The following is a 23,320-nucleotide window of genomic DNA, read 5'->3' as shown; positions in this document are numbered from 1 at the left end:
AAGCACGCTCACGTCAGGCTATGCTCACTTGGGTGAGCTCCCCAGAGGGACTGAGGGTTGCGTAGGGATTATGGAGGATTGTGGACAGAGAGGGCAGCCAGGTTGTAGGCAGGAAGCAATGCCAGTAAGCATTCCTGGCCCACAGCCCAGAAAGATGTCAGACGAATGGACCCCGGCACCCTGTCTATAATAATTAAATGTGCTTTCCTTTCTCTAAATAAAAATTACCCTTTTGTAAGAAGTTCACATTCTTTTCCCTTTCAAACATGAGCATGCATGTGCGTGTGTGTGCATATGCATGTATGTGTGCATGTACATGTGTGTGCATGTGGATGGGTATGCATGTGGATGGGTGTGCATGTGTGTGTTCATATGTGTGTGCATGTGGATGGGTGTGCATGTGTGTGTTCATATGTGTGTGCATGTGGATGGGTGTGCATGTGTGTGTTCATATGTGTGTGCATGTGGATGGGTGTGCATGTGTGTGTTCATATGTGTGTGCATGTGGATGGGTGTGCATGTGTGTGTTCATATGTGTGTGCATGTGTATGTGCATATGCATGTGTGTGTGCATATGCATGTGTGTGTGCATGTGGATGTGTGTGGGCTTTTGGGTAAAGGGAGGCCAGAGGTTAACCCACAGTGTCATTCCTTAGACACCATTTCCCTCATCTTAGTTTTTATTGTCTTGGTTTTCTTTTCTTTCTTTTTTTTTTTTTTTCGAGACAGGGTTTCTCTGTATAGCCTTGGCTGTCCTGGAACTCACTCTGTAGACCAGGCTGGCCTCGAACTCAGAAATCTGCCTGCCTCTGCCTCCCAAGTGCTGGGATTAAAGGCGTGCTCCACCACCGCCCGGCTTGTCTTGGTTTTCTTTTGTTTTTTTCTTATTCACTTTACATCCTGCTCACTGTCCCCCTCCAGGGTTGTCCCTGTTGGCCACCCCCCCCAACCCCCCCACACTAGTTTTTTGTTCTTTGAGACAGATCTGCCTGCCTCTGTCTCCTAAGTGCTGGGATTAAAGGTGTGCGCCACCACTGCCCCACTTACCTTTTTTTTTTTTTTTTTTTTAATGTCAGGTTTATACTTTAAGGCTTATTTCTAAGTCTGGAGAGATGGCTCAGCGGTTAAGAGCACTGACTGCTCTTCCAGAGGTCCTGAGTTCAATTCCCAGCAACCACATGGTGGCTCACAACCATCTGTAATGGGGTCTAATGCCCTCCTCTGGCACGTAGGTGTACATCCAAGCAGAACAGTGTACACATGATAAATAAATCTTTAAAAAGACTTATTTTTATTCATATTTTTTATCCATGTGTATGGGTGTTTCAAGGGTGTGTGTGTGCCAGGTGCATGAGGGTTCCTGACAGTAGGCATCAGATTCCCTGGAACTGGAGCTCCAGGCCTTTGTGAGCCACCTGCCATGGATGGGAACCAAAGTACGCTCTTTAACTACTGAGCCGTCTCTCCAGACCTCCCCTCTGGCCTGGAGCTCGTTAAGTAGCAATTCTCTCAGCATTGAGATTACAGCTGTGCACAGCTGTGTTGACCCTTAGTCTACTGTCTGCTAAAGCTCAGTTTCGCCTTGTCCCTATGCCTTACAGTCCACGGCCCGGACAGGCTAACACTGCTGGTGTCTGACCATCTCCCTCTCAGCATAGTCTTCTGTGGCTCTCTACTGCTCTTGAGGATAGATACCCTGAGCCCTTTACTGCACCGGTGTGACCCAGTCCCTGCTCACCAGTTCCTCAGACCCCACTAGAGCCCTAAGGCCAGAGCTCTTGGCCACACCCAGCCATTGGCCTGAGATCTTTTCTTCTCTGGTGGAGCTGTTATTCCAGATGCTTCCGTGTCCCTGAAACATCAAGGAGAGGAATCCGTTGACAAGGAGCTTCAATTCATTACTTCCCTCTGCTCATCCCACCACCACCTCCCATCAGGGAACGAAGACCCTGAACTTGAGTGTCCAGGGCCCTGCCCTCCTCTGTGGCTGTCTGTCAACTCCATGGTCTGTGAGGTTTCTCCTCTCCCAGCTCTTTCTCATCACAGACATCTGACCATGCCACCGTCAAGGCTGGAGTGCCCTTCCCATGGCTTCTGCTTTTGCACTTAATTCTTTGCTCAGATATCCCCTTCCTCAATGAAAGCACTATGGAAGGCCTCTCTTTGATGCTCCAAGGACTCTTAGGTGACCATCCCCCCACCCCCGCTGTAACACCCTCATTTGAAGTGTGTGGGACCCTGTGACTTGCTTAGAATAGCATCTGGCAAAGCCAGAGATGTTATTTTCACTCTTGGATTATGTAAAGTTGGAGGCTTCTAGCCTTCCACGTCCCCCTCCCTCTGCCTCCCTCCCTGTCCCTCCCTGACTCTGAAGGGAAGGAGCTGCTGGTTTGTGGTGAAGTCCATGTAGCAGGAGCTTGAGGGAGGCGCTCAGATTTAGGAAGTCTCTGAGTCACAACTGACCTCTTGACTACAGGCTCGGAGCGAGAGAACATGGCTGAGCTGCACGGAATGCCTGACTCATGGAGGGCGTGAACTGACAAATATCTACTGTCTTAGGCAACTACATACTTGGGGGGGGGATCTGTTACACAGCGGCAGCTGACAGATACACCTTAAACCCACCTGTCAATCACCATCCTCTAAACCAGCTCCCCTTTCCTCAGCCGCACTAATTGTCACGTGGTACCATACTGGCTTGTCCTTCTCTATGGAGGATGACCTCCCTGAAGTGAGAGGAACGGGCTCATTACAGCCCCCCTCCAGCTCCAACAGAGGCTGACTCCTTACAGGTACTCTGGGCTGATCTACTGGTTACAGACGCAGAAACCACGCCTCTAATCCCAGCACATGTGAGACAGAAGCAGACTGATTCTTGAGTTCAAGGCCAGCCTGGTCTACAGAACAAGTTCCAAGACAGCCAGTAGCTACTCTTGAGATACCCCATCTCGATAGACAAACAAAAACAAACAAAAAAAACCAAAACTGTCTTGATCAGAGGTGCTGTCACTGTGATGGACACCAGGACCAAAAGTAAGCTGGGGAGAAAAGGGTTAATCTGGCCCACACTTCCACACCATAGTCCACCACTGAAGGAAGCGTGGACAGGAACTCAGAGCAGGGACCTGGAGGTAGGAGCTAATGCAGAAGCCATGGAGGGGTGCTGCTTACTGGTTTGTCCTCGAGGCTTGCTCAGCTTCTCTCTCTCTCTCTCTCTCTCTCTCTCTCTCTCTCTCTCTCTCTCTCTCTCTCTCCTTTCTTCTTCTTTTTTTCCTGAGAGGGTTTCTCTGTGTAGCCCTAGCTGTCCTGGAATTTACTCTGTAGACCAGGCTGGCCTCCAACTCTCAGAGATCCACCTTGCTCTGCTTCCTGAGTTCTGGGATTATAAGCCTGGGCCACCATTGCCTGACCTGGAGGCATTTTCTTAATTGAGGATTCTTCCTCTCAGGTGACTTTAGTCTGTGTCAAGTTGACATAAAGCTATCCAGCACACGAAACAAATGAACAAAAGAAAAAAGAAAAAAAAAAAAAAAAAAAAAAGAAAGGAAGGAAGAAAGAGAAGCCAGAAAGGATCTTCAGGAGGGGAGGGGTACTCACTCCAGTCCCAGCTGCCCTAGGAGTGTCCCTGCTCACCACACAGACACTGAAGACCCTGGTCTTTCACTTCTTTTATATATTTATGTTTGTTTTTATTGCTATTGTGGTGCTCTGGCTGGGACCCAGAGCCTGGTACTACAGAGTTTCTGTCACTGGACCATACACTTGCATGGTTTATTTCTTTGTTTGTTTTATGTATATGAGTGCACTGTGACTGCCCTCAGACACACCAGAAGAGGGCATCAGACCCCATTACAGGTGTTTGTGAGCAACTATGGGGTTGCTGGAAATTGAACTCAGGACCTCTGGAAGAGCAGTCAGTGCTCTTAACCACTGAGCCATCTCTCCAACCCTTTGGCTTCCTTCCGTGCTTCCGTCGGTCGTGGCTTCCTTGCTTCCTTCCTCTTTGTTTCTGTCTGTCTTTCTTTCTTTCTTTCTTTCTTTCTTTCTTTCTGTCTTTCTTCTTGTTCTTCCTTCTCTTCCTCCCCCTCCTCCTCCCCTTCTTCCTCCTCTTTTTCTTCTTCTTTTTAGAGACAGGGTCTCTTGCATCCCAGTCTGGCCTTGAATTTGCTCAACTCACTATGTACCTAGAGAATAACCTTGAACTTCTGATCTACCTGCCTCCATCTCCCAAATGCTGGGATGACAGGTATGCAAACCCATCCCTAGTTTAAACAATGCTGGGAATCGAACCCAGGACCTTCTTTGTGGTAGGCAAACAGTCTACCAACTGAGTCCCATCCCTAGCCCTTTTTGTTTTTTTGCAGGGAGTTGGGGGGCCCTCATACGTTAGAGGCAAGCACTTACCACTGAGCTATACCAAACCCCCAAAGCTGGGTGACCAAATGTTTAAGACTCTTGCCAGACACAAAATAAGTTTCAGAAAAATAATGTGATAAGAAGAGAATTCTCTCCCAGCCTGCATGTGCCAATTCTTGTTTGGATAATGGTCCCTGTGCCCATAAAAAGGAAAGGACAGCTGAGTCCAGTTCTCGCCCAGATGTTGCCTGTATATTCCCAGCCAGGCCGTGGGCTGAGACCAGAATGCCTTCCAGCACAAACAGCGGGTTTTGTTGGAACCCAGAGCCAGTCTGGGTCTGGCGGATACTGGCTCTTTGCCCACCAGATGAGTCGTTTCCTCCTGATAGGGCAAGTTGAGGGGTGGAAGCCAGATCACACAGCAGGGGCATTGATATTGTACTGAGCAGGGCTTTTGCTGCCCTCAAGCTGTCCCTGATACCACCAGGTCCCCTTGGCTTCTACTTGTCCTGGTCACAGCCCTGCCTTGGTTGGGAAGGAGAAGACCAGAGGCCAATAGTTCTCAAGTGGCAATGGTGGTCTTTTTGTTTTGTTTTGGGGTTGGAGACAGGGTCTCATGTATGTAGCCCAGGCTAGCCATGAAGTTGGGATGTAGCAGAGGATAACCTCCAACTCCTGATATTTCTGCCTGCACATCACAAGTACTGGGATTGTAGGTGTAAACCATCATACCCTGTTTATGCAGTACTGGGGACTGAACCCAGGGCTTCGTGCAAGCCCTGTACTAACCAAGTTATGTTCTCATCACACTCAGCCTATAATGGAGAAAATTTGGAGAGAGGATGTCAACAGAGTCTATGGTCCTCAAGAGTCATCTCCAGGACTCACTGTATCCTTGCTGCTCCCTCACAGGCCAGTTCTGTGGCCCCAGGGAGGCCTCTTAGTGGATCAGGCATCTCTGCTCTGTGTGTCTTCCCTAGTAAAATCCCCACAGAACCAAACTGCTCAATGCTGGGTCTAGAACAGACCAGAAAGGAGCCTCTGGCAGAAACACGGTGGGCAGAAACACATTCCAGAGCCTCCTAGGATGGACCTGCCTGTTTTTCCTATGCAGTCCTGTTCGTCCCCTGGACCTAACTTCTAAGAAAAGGGAGCAAGGGGCATGCAAAATAGGAGCTGTTGGGTGGAATGGGGTGAGGAGCAGGCTGCCTGTGTTCAAATCCTGCCTGAGCTGGAAGGATGGCTCAGTGGTTAAGAGTATGTGCTTCTCTGCAGAGGACTGCAGCGTGCTTCCCAACACCCATAAGAAGTAGCTCACAAACACCTGTAACTCCTGCTCCAGGAGATCTGATGTCCTCTCCTGCCTGGTCTCTGACAACTCTAGAATCGACAACCCCCCACCACCCTCACTCTCTCTCTCTCTCTCTCTCTCTCTCTCTCTCTCTCTCTCTCTCTCTCTCTCTCACACACACACACACACACACACACACACACTTTTTGTGTGTCCTTAAGTATAGGATGTAACCTCCAGGACCGGTACACAGTGGTCCTATAATTTCAGCAATTGGGAGGTTGAGGCAAGAGGAGTTTATGGCCATGAGTTCAAGACCAGCCTGGGCTACATATCCAGGCCATTTCAAAAATATCAGACAGCTGGACGTGGTGGCACACACCTTTAATCCCAGTAGTTAGCAGGCAGAGGCAGGCAGATCTCTGTGGATTTGAGGCCAGCCTGGTCTACATAGTGAGTTTCAGACCAGCCATAGTGAAACCCCCATGTCAGAAACAAAGAAGAGAATCAGAAAAGGAAGGGGTAGGGGGAATCAGAGGGTCAAAATAGATTAATAAATGTTCAGTACTTCAATACTTGGTAAGCACCCAACATAAGGTATTAATTTTTTTTTTTTTTTTTTGAGATAGGGTCTTACTATGTGGCTGTGGCTGGCCTGGGGTTTGCTATGTAAGCCAGGCTGGCTTTGAACTCACAAGAGATCTGCCTGCTTCTGTTTCCCAGTGCTAGGATTATAAGCATGAACCATCACTCCTAGAGGTAGTATTTGTTTGTTTGTTTGTTTGTTTCTAGACAGGGATTTCTGTGTAGCCCTGTCTGTCTTGGAACTTGCTCTGTAGACCAGACTGGCCTTGAACTCACACAGATCTCTTGCCTCTGACTCCCGAGTACTGGGATTAAAATGTTAGTAATGCTTTAGTAATTCTTTAGATGGGCTCAGAGAGGGGCAGTAGCTTGTCCATAGTCACACAGAAGGTAGATGGATGGGTACCCAGCCCTTTTTGTCCCTGAGCTTGGCCCTGGACAGGGCTGAGATGAAAAGGACCCTCATTGCCTTGAATAAGTTAGGATCAGGGGCTGGGGACCCGAGAGCAGTTCCAACCTGGAATTCGACAGGACATCTTGGTCGCAGGTGGGCACTATGTCTCTGCCACTCTACCGCACCTCCTTGGCCACCTCAGTGTGACACCTCTGCACCATATCCCAGACTAAAGGCTGGAGCAGCAAGCGTAAGCGATGCAAGAAGTCAGTTGGCACAGCTGACTAGGAACCCTTCCCCCTCTGGGTCACACACAACAAACAGCGTGTTTATGGAAAAAGAGAGGAGACAGCCTGGGACTGCGATGGTCATGAGCCATTGTCTTAATTCAGCTCCCAAAATCACACGGGAAGCTGCATGTCCAGACACCGAGACTCCCTGCCCCCAATTGTTTTTTTTTAAAAAGACTTATTTATTGTATTCACCATTGCTCTCTTCAGACACACCAGAAGAGGGCATCGGACCCCATTACAAATGGTTGTGAGCCACCATGTGGTTGCTGGGAATTGAACCCAGGACCTCTGGAAGAGCAGTCAGTGCTCTTAACCACTGAGCCATCTCTCCAGCCTCCCAATTGGTTTTTGATCAATCAATAAAGAGCCAACAGCCAATGGCTGGGCAGGGTGAAAGAGGCGGGACTTTTAGGATTTCCCAAGCACGAAATGCAGAGGAGAGAAGGAACAGAATCACCATCATGGGGAAGCAGAGAGAGAGGGTTCAAGAGCTTCAGGAGAGAAATCATCCAGCCAGTGTAGGTGCAAAGGGAAAGTGGCCTCATGGGAGGACTGCCCAGAAGGAAGCAGGGCAGCAAAGATAAAATAGAGATTTAGAAAATGTTAACTCAGGAATACCAAAGGGCAATGTGTGTCAGCCGTGGGGAGGTTTGGAAGTGCCCAGCCACTGAACTAGTCAAGGCTAAAGGTTGTGTGGTATGTGTGTGTGTTTCATTAGTGACTCCAGAGAACTCTGGTGGGTGACAAATAGTGTGATCACCTGACAGGAGCTTGGAGCAGATTAACAATTCACTGCTACACATGAGACCTGGTACTTTTTTTTTTTTTTTTTTTTTTTTTTTTTTTTTTTTTTTTGAGATGGGGTCTTATTAGGAAGCCCTGACTAGCCTGGAACTCTATGTAGATCAGGCTGGCCTTGAACTCTATTTGTCTCTGCCTACCTAATGCTGGGATTAAAGGTGTGGATATGTGCTACCAGGCTTGGCTAGCCTGAGAACTTTTGAGCCTATACCTTTCTCAGGTCACTAGCTCACTGCCATCTCCGGAGTGTTTACTCTTTTTCTTTCTTTTCTTGTTTGTTGGAGACAGTGTCTCTGCGTAGCACTGTCTGTCCTGGAACTAGCTCCGTAGACCAGGTTCACAGTGCTGGGACTAAAGGTGTGTGTCGCCACCACCTGGCTATTTTTAAAAAGATTAATTAATTTATTTTAAAAGTAGCTGTCTTCAGAGACACCAGAAGAGGACATTGGATCCTACTACGGATGGTTGTGAGTGCGGTTCCTGGGTATTGAACTCAGGACTTGTGGAGCAGTCAGTGCTCTTAACCACTGAGCCGTCTTCTCCAGCCCTGGGTGCTCTTTTCTTAACAAGCTGTCTCTTCTTTTTCAGTTTTAATTCGATGTATGTGTCTGTGGGCATGCATACACGTGCTCAAGGAGGCTGGAGGCATCGTCATATCTCGTAGACCCTCCTACAGTTGTGAGCCCCGCCAGATGTGGGAAACCTGGTAATTAAGGTCAGAGTCTATCACTGACTGCATAGCCTCCTGGGGCCTGGCGCATAATGGGGGACTCCCTTTGTTAACAGAGTTTCTCCTCCTCTGACCTTGACTGGGGTATTCTAAGCCCTCGACACTTGTCTCTACCTGAGGAATGTCACATAGCCTCAATTAATTTATAGGACCAATTTCCTTCCTCCTACAAAATTTGTCCAGCCATCACCTGAGAATCCTGAAGTGCTCCCCACGGCTAACGAGGCATTCCAGGTACCCTAAAGCCCCCAGCCGATGACCTCTGCATATCTTGGATGTCCCTGCGCTCAGTCCCCCAAAATGTTATAAGCCTTCAGTCACCCTAAGTAAAGATGATCTGCCTGCTGACTGCGGGTCCCGGTGTGGTCCCTCACAGTAAGTACTCTCAGGGCTTCTGAACCCCCTATTCAATGTTGGTCAAATTGGCCAAGGATCCACGAGGACAAGGAGACCCACACGTAGGGATGACACTCAGATCCCCAATTAGAGTGTTCCATGCTCGTAACCCGGAGCAACTTCTCCAGCTCCCAACCATCTGGATAACCGCATGTTTCCAGTGCAGTTTTTTGTCCTGGGACACAAGAACCTGGTAACTTCAGCCTGTGTCCTTTGTGCCCCAGGACACTCAGGGCAGGGCCAGGTCTGAGGCTCATATTCAAGAACCCTGTCAAAAAAGCCGACAGCCTCCGGAAGCCTCTTTTTCTTCCTGCGCCACTGTGATCCTCAACGCAGGTTGAGAAAAGTCACCTTTATTGTCCTCTGAGAGAGCAAGGTGGGGGAGGGGTGGTCAGAGGACAGGGGTCATTCTGAGGTCACAATTGTCCTCTGCCCTCTTGCAAGGCCAGGAAAAGTGAGTCTGATGAAGCTGCCCATCTTCAAGAGAGGGATTCACTCAGAGGCCTTCATGTTCCCATCTCTCTAGGTCCCCAGCCCTGGCCATCCCCTTTCTCCAGAGCCCCCATGGCCTGCTTGAAAGTCTAGGTGGGGACCAGCTCTGCTACTCAGTCTTCAGGCCACATCTTGTGGTCAAGACCTTGCTGGTTAGCCCGTGTAGGCCTGAAACTGACTTCACATCCTCTGCAGGGCAAGTCAGAAGGGGACCGCGCTTCTGGCTGGGGCAGGTGTGGAAGGCTGGGGCTCGCATGGACCTGTCCGTCTTCATTCTCCTTCTGCTGTTACTGCTGCTGTTACTGTAGGCCTCTGGGGTGGAAAGCCCTGGGGGAGGGTCAGAAGGGACACATCCCTTAGCTAGTCTCAGGTCTTTTACCATCAAGACCTTCCTACCCTCTGGGACCCCTGGGTTGCCAGCTGGAGTGGTCCCTGGCACCCAGCTCCCCACTCCTAGTGATCTCAATGATAACTGGGTGCCCTGCCCTCCCTCCTCTTGTCAAAATTAGGCCTCTGGGGGTGCTAGGACCCTTGGGAACAGGGTGGAAAGTTGGGGCTTCATAAAGGTACCTACCTGTATCTGGCAGAGGTCGATTAAGGCGCGAATACCTGCTAAACACCACAGCTCACCCAAAAGGGAGACAAAGACACCCAGGAGGTCCAGCCAGCGACCCACGGTCATCAACAGAACAAAGAGGCCACCCATGCGCACCAGTACCGTCTGGATCTGGCCCTGTAGGCTGAAGCGATGTTGCCGCTGCTCCTCTGTGGGATGCACTCATCACTATCTCGGCCGGCACCGTCTGGAGGTCAGCTGGGGCCAGCCTGTTCCACTTCTCAGCTGCTTTCCCCAGGGATTTTGTCAGCTTCCCTGACTGCCTTCCAGCAGCCTTGCTTCCCTCTCTGGGCACCTATAGGACTTCTTGCCCACCCTTAAGTTTCGCACTGGTTGAGGAGGACAGAGCCCTGCCAGTCGATGGCAGGAATCTAAGGTTCTCCCTCTTTCTGCTTGTCTGTTTGATTCATCCACAGCCCAGTTCACTTCTGCCCAGCACGTGCCAGCCTGTCTCTCTCTCTCTCTCTCTCTCTCTCTCTCTCTCTCTCTCTCTCTCTCTCTCTCTCTCTCTCTCTCGTCGTCATCCCACCCTGGTCCCAGCCACCTTCCCCTCTCGCCTAAGCTCACTCAGTGGGGCTCATGACTTTTGTTCTCGACCAAGCACCACTGACCATCCAAAGCAACCTAAACATGTCAATAAGATGACATCATCCCTCTGCCTAGAATACTCCCAGGACTGACTACGGCTTTTAGAGAAGACGCTAATGGAAGCCTGGTCTTCCGCGGTGAGACTTGACTTGGCCCCATCTCCCCATCCTCATCCGACCTGCGTTCCCCTTACTTAGAATCAATTCGTACATGGAGCCTGCTAAGCTTATTCCCACCACAGGGTCTTCACACTTACGGTTCCCACCGCTTGGACCACCCTTCCCAGCTCTGCCACTTTCAACTAACTCCCATTCTGCAGCCAGGGGGCGCTTTAGAGCCCAGATCTGACCAGCTACTCCCTCCTGCTTAAAACCCTGCCCAGCTTGGTTGGCCAGGGCTCTGGGATGGGCCTTTCTGAACTTGGCCAGCCTTGACCCTAATCCCTGTGGTCCTTAGGGGAAACAACTCTGAACCACAGGTAGTGGTTCTGCATGGCCACGCCTTTACTCTGTGTTTTGGCCCACAATCCCTTTCACCTCACCTAGTCCTGAAGACCAACCTAGGTACCAGGTCTTCTGGTATGACATCACTGCTCTGAGAAACCCACAGTACCCCCACAGTAGACTATAAGTCCCTCCCCGGACTGGGTGGCTGGGATGGGTGGCCAATCAAAGGGACCCCAGCTCTGGGGCTCTCACCCTGCATGTAGATAACCAGCAGCGTGTAGCAAATGGTGAGTGGGGTCCAGAATCGCACGGCCTCTGATGTGCTCAGGAAGTCCTTGTTGATGAGGGCCACAGCTGCTAGATCACTCACAGCGAAGGCCACTCCCAGAGCGCGGCCCAGGAACCTGGGCATGGCGTGCTGGCTGGCCAGTAGGCCCAAGCAGACGCCACAGTAGCGCTGGCTGCTGTGCAGTTCGTAGAGGCTGCAGATATGGAGGTTTAGGCGCCGGGCACCCAGGCGGAGAAGTACAGCCAGTCCCAGGCTCAGCAGCAGGTTCAGGGAGCGGTGTGGGGCGCCTTCCTGGAGGAAGCTCAGGCCACAACTTAGCCCACAGCCCAGGGAGAACTGACACACCAGGAAGAGCTGGAGACGCTCCTTGTCCTGGGAGCCCTGCAAGGGAAGGGAGCCCAGGGGAGACCCTATTGCAGGAGCCTGGCATCTGAAGGGTGGTTTCTCTTGCTCATCCGATTGGCTGGAAGGTAATAGTTCTAGGCCTTGAAGACCCATCTTTCCAGACAAACCGTGTTCTCCTTTGAGCCTCAGTTGGCACACTTGTGGGTACCCAAGAAGACCCTTAATCGTTATGGCTGTCAGGACAAAATGGGCCAAAGCCCTCAGGGGACTTAGCCAAGGCTGTGAGAAAAGTTCAGCAATACAAGACTTGTTTTTTTTGGGGAGGGTGGGGGGGTGGAGGGAAGACTTCATGTGTCCCAGGCTGGCCTCAAACCCAATAGTTAAGGATGACCCTGAATTTCTCATCCTTCAGGCCTGAGTTATCACCATGCCTGGGTTTACACAGTGACGGGGATCAAATCCAGGGCTTTGTGCGTGTGACATTTACATGGGGTGGGGGGGGGGGTTTGGGTTCGTCTCGTGCTGCCAGGTAACAAACTGCAATTTCTATTTTCCATCTGAAGGAAAGGGGGCGGGGCTCACTAGGTCTACTTCCCAATCCAGGAGATGAAAGTGCCCAGAGTGTCCCCACGCTGTCGTCTCACCTTGCCCAGGGACAGCAGCGTGGATACAGCCCGGAGGGAGAACTCCAAGACCACGAGGGCGGAGACCCGGGCCCCTATCACGGTCAGGAACAGAGCCAGACCAGCCAGATGCACCATCTCCAATGAGGCCCATTGCGCTCGCAGCCGCTGCTTTTGGGGCTGCCGCTGGGGGTCACTGTGGGGGCAGAATGGGTGCGGGCTGAGAGGCAGAATCACGGGGGCCTGTTCTGGGAAGGTAGCCAGGGCTCCAGCTCGACTCGCAGCCCTCTCCAAGAGAGACCAGACTCCGCTCAGGGACCATCTGCCTGGGCAGGGCTGGGTGGGACAGCCGTGGGCACTCACTTGACACAGGCCACGAAGAAGTAAACTTTCAGGAGACTGTTGAGAACCGAGACTCCAAGGGCCCCGATCAGGCCTGAGCCAAAGGAGAGGGTGAAGGGGGCGTTAGGATCATCGGGGCGGAGGCCAGAGGAGCGCTCGGTGCAGCCAGGAGCCGAGGCCCCCACGTGGGTGGTGGGGCCCACCTCGCACTCCGCCCACCTGAGGGAAGGATGGGGCCCAAGTGTGCATCCCGGAGGTGCTCACCTTGCAGGAAGCTGTCGAAGAGATTGGAACCCCACTCAAAGGAAGGGAGGTTGGGGAGCCAGGAGGAGAGGGAAGGCAGGGAGAACATGGCAGCCTCCTGGAATCCCAGCCTCAGCCTCGGGCCGGGTCTGCGCTGGGACAGACCCAATGATATCACCGGTCAAAGGTGTCTCTAGAGGGCTGGGGAGGGACTAGGAAAGGGTCAAAGGCCTGGGGGCGGGGCAGGAGAGCCAGCCGCCCCTGATCCTCCAGGTTGCGGGATTCAGCAGCGCGGTCAGCCCGCAGCTGCTGGTGGCTTCCCATTTAGGTCTCAAGGGCAAAGCAGTTAACTGGTTCTAGTCTGTCCCTGTTAGACTTCAAGGGCACCATGCCTTCCGGAAGTCCCTCCTCGGCCAGCTCACCTGTCCTTCCCCCTCTCGGGTGTGGCCCGCACTCATCCTGAAGTGTGAATTGGCCCTCTTTCAAGTTCCCAAAGCAGGGGTTCTCCCCACAGCGCCACGGTCTCTTCAGGCTTCTAAAAATTAGTAGTTCAGTTTCTACAGGCCACAGGGAAAGAAGGGTTTAGAATCCTCTTAAGGTTGAGTGCAGTCTGCCTCGGGGTCACACTGTTCCCCTTGGGTCCACTAGGTGGCAGGCTTCGTCTGGGCAGGTGGGGGCTGCTTTCTGGGTCCTTCCTAGAGAGGGCTGAGGGTTTGGGGTGGTGGGGCAGGGACAGGGAAGCAAAGGGGAGTCGCCAAAGTACACAAAATATAAAACTTTATTGGAGTGTTCATCCGAACTAGTTTTTCCCACTTGGGATGTGGTTTGGAGAAGGTGATTGAAGTTGTCTGACCAAGAGCATCCACTTTCATAGTAGAAAGACTACTGGGTGCCTCACACACCTGTTCCTGAGGTGGCTGCAGTCTGGAGAGAGGGCCCAGAGTCTGTCGTTGGCCCTGCAGTGGCTCTGCTCTGTGACCCACGTGGACATCTTCCCTAGGCCTGGGCTCCTCTGGATGTACACAAACCGGAAGCCTGAACTCAAATGTTCCAAGGGGTCTGCTGAAGCCCTGATCTAGTCCCTCAACCACGTGTGACTGTAGAGGGAGACTCCCTCTAATATGCGGTCCCTGTCCAACAGAACTGGGTTTCCCTGTCTCCCCCTCCTCCATCCCTAGCCCCCTCTCTCCTCCTCCTTCCCGCTCTCTCCTCTGGCTTTCATGGAATCCAGGCTGACTTCAGACTCACTATGGAGCTGTTGACTCTGAACTCCAGATCCTCCTGCCTCTACCTCCCCAGGGCTGAGATTACAGGCGTGTGCCATCAGTTCATTCGGTGCTGGGGATGGAACCCGGAGCCTCCTGAGCAGTGGATGGGCAGTCTGCAGACTGATCTATGTCCCCAGCCTGAGGAAAGCGGATTTGACTCTGATTCTGAGCCGACCAGAGGAAGCTGCTCATTTTAAAGTCAAGGAAGATAGGCCTTGGCTGGGGGTGTAGACCAGTGGCAGATCACGTGACTAACATGCCAAGGCCCTGGCTCCACCACAGCACCACAAATAACTGAAAGAAAATCAGAGAGAGATGCTAACACTGCCAATACCTTCTTGGGCTTCCGGCTTCAGAAGGTAGGAAAACAGAATTTTTTGTTTGTTTTGTTAAGCCATCGAGGCTTCAGAATTTGGTTTGATAACTGGCCTTGGCCAACTAGACTCTGGGGACACCAAAGACTCTTTTGTGGAACCGCCATGGATATCCTCACATGTTGCCTCTGAGAGACATGAACCCCAATAACCCTGATGTCCTTGTTGAGAGCACCATATGGGGATAGGATAGGCAGAGTTGAACTCCAGTCCTGGCTATGTCATGGCAAAGGTATGTGGCTCCAGCCAGAGAGATGGCTTCCCTCAGCCTCAGTTTCCTTATGCTGAGAGAGACTTGTGTGGTCACACACTAGAGGACTGAGGAGCCTGTACAACCGAGTGGCTCTCCTAATGGGGAATCTTTATACGCAGGCATTACTGTGGCAATGACTGAGCTAAGGCACGGTAACTCAGGGGAGAGACAGGAAGCAAAGGGGTGGTGACTCGGGGCACACTGGTCCTGGGGCTCGATGGATCCCTGTGGTCCATTTCCCACCCCTCCCCCGACCTGTGGCAGGGCCTGACTCAAGCTGGCTCTGAAGCAGGCCATCACTTCCACCAGATGCCAAGCTTGGCGGTGGGCGGTGGGATGAAGAGCGACTCTAGGTGTCCTGGTGCTGGGCCCTCGCTGCCAGTTTCCGCAGTTCATCCCAGAAGAACAGGCTAAGGATGGTGTGGGGACCCAAGCGCAGGTAGGCAGGGCCCAGGCCCTTGTAGAGTGCCAGGGGTCCCTCCTGTTGACAGGTCTTCACCAGGCAATCAGCAAGGCCCCTGTACAGCTGGCCCTGGGGACAAACATGGGAGAGAGTTGAAGGTCCCGGATGACACAGCCAAGTGTGTCTGGTGGTGTCAGAAGCAGCGTCTGTTCCCATCTGAGAGGATTATAGACTGTGACACTAATAAAAAGAAGCCATTGCCTGCAGGCAGATAACCTCTTTCAGGGGTACAGCTTGGATATCGGCACACATCTTTGTCCTCACACTTCCTGTAGGCGTTATAACCAGAAGGCCACGATTCCAGCCCTGTCTTTTCTACTGATCATCTGGGCCACCTCGGCCAGGTCACTTGATGTCTCTGAGTTGATTTCATCAGGAAACAGAATAAAATCCAGTCAAAGGGCTTGGGACTCGCCTATTAATGTGTTGTGAATATGGTCTCTGTCCCCTGGTGGCTCTGTGTGTGTGTCCCTTGTCCCCACGTCTCCCATTCCCCTCGTCCCCTGCTCACCCTGCCAGCTCTGTCCGCCGGCTGATTGTACAGCCGAGTGCTGACGACATCGAGTGGTGTCATGACTGCAACCACGGCTATACTGCTGATCATGCCTCCAGCCAGGGTCACCAGCCAGCTGTCCTCCAAAAACCACTGCAGGGGATGGCACAGGCTGTTGACTCTTGCCCACTGCCTTTACCCCCCCCCCTACTGTGTTCTCCCCCCTGCTCCAAGCCCATGAGGGCTGGAAGGGCTGGCGTGGGCGAGCAAATCAGACCTCTCCAGCCATTTCCAATTCTCGATGCTAACCCTGCATTCCTCCATGATTCTAGGGGTCACTGATGACCCCCCAAACTCCTGTTGGACACAAAGGCTGGGTACAACTATAATGGCAGACCCAACGACTTTATTTTCTCCCTCCCTCCATCCCATTCTTCCTCAAGCATGCTTATTCTCTCTTGGTTGAGGCAGGTCTTGCTATGCAGCAGGGTGTTCTCCAACTTGTAATCCCCCTGCCTCCACCTTCTAAATTCTGAGATCACAGGTGAGAATCGCTATCCTGGCTGCAACCCCTTCCTCCACTTCTTCTTTCCTTCTGTCTCTCCTTCCTTGTCTTCTCCCTCCTCTCCACCCCTCCCTCCTTTTTTCTTTCCCATTTCCCCTGTCTTTCTTTTTCTCTTTCTCATGTAGGTAGCCTGGGCCTACTTTGAACTCTGTGTAGCCGATGACCACTTAAGCTTCTTGACACCCTCTCCTCCGCCTCAACATCCTACATGTTAGGAATGTAAGTGCATCTCACCACCTCACCAAGTTCAGCAAGACCAGGTTTTGTTTTGGGCCCCATCTGTCACCAATCCTGTGTGAAAGAGGCAAGAAACCTCCCACTCCCTGTGTGTGTCTGTGTTCCCAGCCCCTTACCTGTCGATCTTGTACCCATGCCTTGGCAGAGGTAAAGGTGGCCAGCTGGGCAGCTGAACCTACTGTGACTCGGGGCACAGCCCCACCCACACCCCGCCACAGCCCCAGCACGCCCTGTTGGCGCCAGATGGTCTCCAGGGCACTCAGGACACCCTGCAGGGAGGAGATGGTTTGGGTCACTAGACAGTCGAAGCGCCTGCACAGCCTGGAGCCCCAGGTTCTGGGGAAGTTGTCTTACCTGATGCTGGTGCTGATGCCCCACGGCCACGGCAGCCACCGTCTGGGCCTGCAGCTGTGTCTTGACCTGCAAGTACAGAGCAGACGAGAGCTCTAGGATAGAGTCTGGGAACTGAGCTGAGAACGTCTGAGCCCCTCTCCTGCATGGTATCCCTGACCCCACATCTGAAGCTCGGAGACAGTCTTGGTTGGCCAGAGTTTACTTTTATTGTTTTAAAAATTTGAGACAGTGCCTCATGTACTGTGAATTGTGAATTGCCCCAAATGAATTGTGTCACCATGACCTTAATTCTGATTTTCCTGCCTCCACCTTTCAAATGCAGGAATTATGGGTAGGCAGGCTGTGCCACGCCTGGCTTATGTTGTACTTGGGAACAAACCCAGGGCTTAGTACATGCTAGGCAAGCCTCATCCTGAGGTCTGGGCACGCATCTTGGTAGCTCGGGTTTCTTAAGGAGATCTTTGGGACTCTGTGTTGCTACTCTCAAGGACAGAGTAAAGTGATTGTTCAGTGCCTAGACCACGACACAACCGCCCTCTGCTCTGTGACAGCTTTTATTCTTACCGTATGCCAGGCTCCCTAGGTGCAACCACAGGCAAGCGGGGACTAGAATGTACTTTATAACCTGTTTCCTCTCCCAGCTAAGATTAGTGGGCATGGCCCCCAAAGAAGCAAGGGTCAGAGGGCAGATTCCAGGTCTGAGCCAGATATTCCCAGCGAACAGTCCCCTCCCAAACAGACCCGCCCAACCCAGGGCCATAAAGTCCACTGGTCATGTTGGTCACGGAGTTGTACAGGAGGGAGAAGACACTTACCAGGTAAGCAGGACTCCCCACAAAGGCTCCCAGTGCCCCAGCCACAGCGCCTGCGATCACAGTGCCACCTGGTTGCTGGGTGAGGCCAGCCTGACATGCCAGGCTATAGCAGTAGAAACGGACACCATTCATGAGGCCCTGGTAGAGAAGGCCAGCGGCCAGCCCCTTCTGCAGGCCCCACAGCCCGTCTGCCCGGGCAACAGCTACAACAGAAGACACAAAACCCCGGTAGGGCCGTGGGTAGGTGCCTGGGGCCTGCAGTTCCCCCTGCAGTTGTAGACGGGTCTTTACCACTTCCAGAGGATTGGTGAATACACAAGCAAGGCAGCAGGCTGAAGCACCCAGCACCAGGTCCACAGCCGGGGACACCATCTCCCTTGCATCCATGGCAGGAGCCATCTGTGCCCGGGTCAGCGTCATGTAGCACAGGCTACAGGTGGTAGTGTCTAGGCAGTCTGCACCCCTGCATGGCCACAGGGCTGGGGATCAAAGGAAGCCAGAGCCATGTCTAGAGGACAGAGATCCTGCCACTGGCTAGAGGCAGGTCCCTGGTTGTCTTGGAACTCCACCTGCTGTTCATCGGGCAGGGCTATGGGAATCTGGACACACCTCCTCTGGCTCAGACCAATCCCAGCTGCTGCCGGCCAGGGCGGGCCTGGGCCCTGGGATCTGGAGGAAAGGTCACTTGTGACTGGAAGGACAGTGGGCAGGAAGAGCCAAGCTAAGCAGGGGAGGGCACTCCTCCTTGTCCTCTAGACTTCCTGTGCCATCTCTGGTCCCTGTTCAGCTCCAGCTAAAGCCCTGGGCTTGTGGTCACTTGGCCCTAAGCATGGCCAATCTACAACTGTGCCATTTCTACAGCTGCCAGATTATAGCCCCATTCTCTCTCTCTCTCTCTCTCTCTCTCTCTCTCTCTCTCTCTCTCTCTCTCTCTCTCTCTCTCAAAGGTTTATTCACTTAATATCTTTTTGTTTGACTCACAGAGATCCACCTGCCTCTGCCTCCCAAGTGCTGGGATTAAAGGTGTGCCCCACCACGCCCAGTTTTATAGTTCCATTTCAACAAGAATGAACATGAGGGAGGACCCCAGAGCCCTGTGGAGCCAGTGGTGAGGTAACGGTTTAGTTTCGTGTGAGGTGGTGTCTCATTCTCAAGGACTCACTGTGCTGCCCAGGCCGCCTCCAAACTCATGGCTGGCTCCATCTGCCTCAACCCCACCCTCCCCCCACGTCAACCCCACCCTCCCCCCCACGTGCTGGCAGCACGAGCATGCAGATCCATGCCAACTTTGTCTCTTACTTTTTAATGTACGTGGGTGTTTTGCCCACATGCATGTGTGTGCCTGGTGCCCATGGAGGCCAGAGAGGGTGCTGTATACTCTGGAACTGGAGTTACACTTGGGTCTGAGCTACCATGTGGGTGGGTGCTGGGAATTGAACCCTGGCCCTTTGGCACCTAGTTCAGTGCTCTCTAACCACTGAACAGTTTCTCCAATCCCGTTACTTTTATTCTATTTTAGGACAGGGTTGTTCTGTGTAGCTTTGTCCTGGAACTATGGAGACCAGACTGGCCCGGAACTCACAGAGATCTGGCTGCCTCTGCTTCCCAAGTGCTGGGATTAAAGGCGTGCACCACCACTACCCAGAAAACACCACTGATGTCAATGTCTTTTTTAAAAAGACAAGGTCTCACTATGTAGCCTAGGTTATCCTATAAGCGTGCACAGGCGTGTGAGGGCATACACACATGACCCAGAGGGCAACTTTGGGGACCATTATTTTAAAAAAAGGGTTACTGAGAACAAATCATGTTCCATCACCAGTTGACGTGAAAACCGGGTGCCTGACGGTGTGCACAGCACAGACACGCTGGACAACGGGACGAGCCACATCTGTGCAGCTTGCACACAGTATGCAAACCAGTGCGTGTATTTAAAAACTGTACAACTGCGTATTTCTAGAATTTTCCACTTCCTAGTTTCACCTCTCATGATGGCCGGTAACCAGAGCATGGAGATGGTGTTGCCCAGGAGGGGAGGGTGGATCTAGAAAGGCCTCTGGGAGACTGACATGTGAAAAGTCTGCTTCACTCAGTGAAAGGTGGTCCACACCCGTCCTGTATCCCCAACTTCTAGTGCCTCAGCTGTGCGCACCCAAAACTGCAGAGTCCCTGTGTGGGGTGGCGTGGAATACTGAGGGCCCCATGAGGAATAATCCTGGTGGTTCTAGCCATTTTCTTTAACAACCAGGCCACCAGGCTCCCTCTTGTGGTGGCCATGCAGGAAACTGGAAGGCACAGTGGGGACTTCCAAGCAGCAAGGCCAATCTGGGGCTGATTCTTCGCCCGCCCACGTGTGTGGTGTGACAACAGACAATGAAGATAGGGGGTGGGGCACACTCCACCCATCTCACACTGAAAGAGGGTCAGTGACAAATCTCAGCAATATAACGTCAATTTTATTTTAAAAAACAAAACCCAATCCATCTGACCTGTCCCTCAAGGAACCTAGTAAGAGACCTCAGGGAAGGGCCAGCTCCAGCCCAGCAGGGGTCGGTCAGTCGTCAGCTGTCAGAAGCCGCCAGGCCCATGGGCTCTGCTCCCCTCTCAGCCTTTCTCCTTTGCTCCTGGCAAGAGGAGCCAACTGACCCCTGGTCCTACAAGCTCTGCTGCATTTGAGAAAGAGGAGAGGCAGGGCTGTGGACATGCAGGGCCTCCTGGCAGCCATGGAGGACTGCCGGCTGGGCCCAGGCTGTGCGAGGCAGGCCGCTGTGCATGGGGTGGATTTGTGAGAGGGGGCATGCACAGACTCCTAGTGTTCACCTTTCCCTGTGCGGTGGGGACAGTGTTCAAAAATGAACAAGGGTGGCTGGGCACTCAGGACCCTCAGGGGGCCCTGACCATCCGCCCAGGCCCCTGACCCAGGAGCGGAAGATGGCACACCAACCCACTTATCTCTTTGCTCCCGCTTAAATGGAGGCTATCGTTCTCTCCGTCACCCTGAGCAGATGGTGAGGACTAAAGTGGTGGCCAGGGGACACCAAGTGTCTACAGAGCCCACAGGGCTCAGACCTTCTGCCTCAGTGACCTCTAGTCACTGCCGTCGGGCAGGATGCCTATGGTGCCAGGCACTGACTCTGAATTCCTGTCTCAAGCCACACTAAGTGGTTCTGCTATCCCAAGGCAGGAGTGGACTGTCAACCCCTGGCTCCAAAACACCATGGTGGCACACCACAGTGCAGAAGCCTCCTTCCTGTCGGCCCACAGTGTTGCTCAGCCATGCCTCAGCACCAGGGGTCCCGGGAGGCCCTGCCGCGGCACAGGCTGTCGCTCCGCTGCCAGGCGCTATGGATGAGGCTCAGGGCATCCTCAAATTTCTGCTTGATGGAAGCTTCCTGGATCGCCTTGTGGGGAAGGTCTACCTGTGTTTGGACAAGCAGAAAGAGCAAGGACTACAGGCTACTCTCCCGGGAGCCATGGAAGGCCGCCAGGGCCCTGCACACCGCTTTGGGAACACCTTCCATGTTGCAAGTTCTCCTCCTGCTCGGCACACAGACCCCTGAGAGCTCAGCTCTCAGGTCTATCTGGAATTCACTGGGTGAGGGGATCTGTTCCTGACTGTTTTCCGTCTCTCACTCAGCTTAGAGCTGCCCCAGAATGACAGGGTGCAGGGAGCACCGTGCATAAAACGGTACCTCTCCCTGGGTGTGGTGGCACATGACTTTAATCCCAGGAGCCAGAGGCAGATTTTTCCCTGCGAGTTCCAGGCTGGCCAGAGCGGCATAGTAAGACCTTGTCTCAAAAACAAAACCAACCAACCAACCAAAAAACCCAAAAGTCACTACCTCTCCAGGGCTGGGAGCTCCTCCAGCTCTGGGGTGGGGGAGGGCCACTTGTGCATCTCACCAGGCCCACCAAGAGCCCCACAGTGACTGGAGTTCAGGTCAGGAATGGCAGCTCCTGGTGGTATTTTTAGTTTTGACAGACACTTTGACAATGGGGGCTTGCCTCTTTGGCTCTAAGTTTCTGTCTAGAGTTGTTGGCAAATTGCTATCCCCAGAACCCTTCATGTCAGGCCAGGCCCCACCCCAAGAACGGCCAGGTACCTGATAGATGGCTTTCCACCCAGAGCTCAGGGCAGTCAGGAACCGGTCCAACTCAGAAGTGCAGCTCAGGTAGATGACCCAGGGCTGGAGCAGCTGTGGGCTATCCTGGGAGAACTCCTGGGGGCAGCAGGTTCCAGGTGAATATGCATGGATTTCCCTGGGCAAAGCCTGTGCCCCCATTCCTGCCTACTCACCAGGACACAGTACTCCTTGCCAAGCTCTGTGGAGATGGCAGTGATGTCTGCCAGCCTGGCTGTGCCCAGGGAGCGAAAGAAGCTGGTCTGGCAATCCTCGTGGCATGTGAAGAGGCGGTCCCCCGTGATCACCAGGCAGCAAGGGATGCAGGGGCTGGGAGCAACGCCCTGGGGTATGACCTGGACATTGGCAGAAGGTGAGCGAGGCAGCTTGTTCCTCTAGGGTGGCCTGCACCAGGAATCCCCTGTAGACTCTACTTTAGTAGTGTAAGGGGGTGGGGGTGAGGCAGAGGGATGGACCAGGCTGGGTGGATGATGGTGGGCACAGGCAGACTTACTCCTTTGGACACGGCCTGGCAGAGATGTTGCATCCAGTCAGCCATCTCGGCCTCGCTGTCGGCGCTTAGCTCCAGGCAGGGCCGGTCAGCCAGAATGACCTGGAAGGCGTGGGGCCGATCCGTGGTGTTGGATCTCCGGCAGCCACCGCACTGCTCCCCACTGGACCAGAGGAAGAGGGTGAAATGGGAGGGCGGAGGCAGGGGTGGAAGACCCTGAGGTGAGCTGAGGTGTGCAGATACTGGGCCTCGGGCTCTAAGGCCACTTGCATATGCTTGGCTAGCCTACCGGTTTTTGTGTAACAGCTTTTTTTCTTTTTCTTTTTCTTTTTCTTTTTCTTTTAAGACAGGGTCTGATGTAGCCCAGGCTGGCCTGATAACGTGTTATGTTATGCAGAGGATGACCCGGAACTTCCGATCCTCTTGCCTCTATCTCCCAGAATGGATTTGAAGTGAGCCACTCTATCTGGCATGCCTTATCTCCAGAATCACCAAGCCCCCCCCCAAAAAAAAAATGGCGAGGAAAGACTACAAAGCCACTCACTGGGCCTGCTCAGAACCAGTGCCCGCCCACCCACTTCCTCTGCCGCCCGCCTCTCATTGGCTGGAATTCCTGGGTTCCCATCTCTAGGCAAAAGGTGCCTCCTCGTGCCTCCTGCCTCCACAGCCTCCACACAGCTTGCAAAGCCTAAGGCACCAGTCAGGGTTACGGATAAGGTGAGGAGGGAGACAGAAGGACAGTGGACTCCAGGCTTTAGACTCGGCCACTGCTGGCCGCCAGGCAGGACACCTAGCCATGACACCTGCACAGTTCTCTTTCCCTGGGACACTTACCCCATGTTCACCGAGAGCAGGGGGATGACATCAGTGCGGTCAGGATACTGGTAGAGGATTCCATTGCTGCAAGGTCACAGTTACAGTGAGGTGAGGCCTGGCTAAGATCCCAGGAATTCCCCACATACTGGCTAGGAACCAGGGAGGGACTTGCTCTCTATGGAGGGGGTGAAGAAGGAATCTGAGCGTGGCTATGAAGACC

The 23,320-nt window shown here is 53.1% G+C and overlaps 3 protein-coding genes across 12 annotated transcripts in view; all 3 read right to left on the bottom strand.

Annotated features, from left to right (window-relative positions):
• Nucleotides 1–9,183: 9,183 nt before the first annotated feature.
• On the bottom strand, nucleotides 9,184–13,436 carry Tmem82 (transmembrane protein 82). 9 transcript variants are annotated; one of them, XM_076933818.1, is made up of 6 exons: nucleotides 12,852–13,436; nucleotides 12,609–12,681; nucleotides 12,267–12,441; nucleotides 11,241–11,658; nucleotides 10,051–10,179; nucleotides 9,184–9,665 (listed from the first exon to the last, which is right to left on the bottom strand). In XM_076933818.1, the coding sequence occupies exons 1-6, from the start codon at nucleotides 12,937–12,939 to the stop codon at nucleotides 9,448–9,450; spliced, it is 1,101 nt and encodes a 366-aa protein (XP_076789933.1). In that variant the 5' UTR covers nucleotides 12,940–13,436; the 3' UTR covers nucleotides 9,184–9,447. The 9 variants fall into 9 exon arrangements, with proteins under 9 accessions (XP_076789933.1, XP_076789935.1, XP_076789931.1 ...); XM_076933820.1 differs by having other exon boundaries at nucleotides 10,057–10,179; XM_076933816.1 differs by having other exon boundaries at nucleotides 9,948–10,103.
• Nucleotides 13,437–13,590: 154 nt separating this feature from the next.
• Nucleotides 13,591–18,558, bottom strand: Slc25a34 (solute carrier family 25 member 34). Its single transcript, XM_034502907.2, has 5 exons — nucleotides 17,653–18,558; nucleotides 16,838–16,903; nucleotides 16,600–16,752; nucleotides 15,700–15,834; nucleotides 13,591–15,257 (listed from the first exon to the last, which is right to left on the bottom strand). Exons 1-5 carry the CDS (start codon nucleotides 18,070–18,072, stop codon nucleotides 15,075–15,077), a joined length of 957 nt encoding a protein of 318 aa, XP_034358798.1. The 5' UTR covers nucleotides 18,073–18,558; the 3' UTR covers nucleotides 13,591–15,074.
• Nucleotides 18,559–20,088: 1,530 nt separating this feature from the next.
• Plekhm2 (pleckstrin homology and RUN domain containing M2) overlaps nucleotides 20,089–23,320 on the bottom strand; it is a 41,420-nt gene continuing 38,188 nt past the window's right edge. For both annotated transcript variants that reach the window (XM_034502316.2, XM_034502317.2), the window contains 5 exons: nucleotides 23,119–23,184; nucleotides 22,288–22,447; nucleotides 21,950–22,129; nucleotides 21,756–21,872; nucleotides 20,089–21,071 (listed from right to left, as the gene is read on the bottom strand). In XM_034502316.2, coding sequence (XP_034358207.1) covers nucleotides 20,934–21,071; nucleotides 21,756–21,872; nucleotides 21,950–22,129; nucleotides 22,288–22,447; nucleotides 23,119–23,184 — 661 coding nt within the window. In that variant the 3' untranslated portion in view covers nucleotides 20,089–20,933. The remainder of the gene's footprint in view (nucleotides 21,072–21,755; nucleotides 21,873–21,949; nucleotides 22,130–22,287; nucleotides 22,448–23,118; nucleotides 23,185–23,320) is intronic.

Source organism: Arvicanthis niloticus, chromosome 5, assembly GCF_011762505.2.
Source record: "Arvicanthis niloticus isolate mArvNil1 chromosome 5, mArvNil1.pat.X, whole genome shotgun sequence".
Taxonomy (NCBI): Eukaryota; Metazoa; Chordata; class Mammalia; order Rodentia; family Muridae; genus Arvicanthis; species Arvicanthis niloticus.
This window is presented reverse-complemented; position numbering and strand designations above follow the sequence as displayed.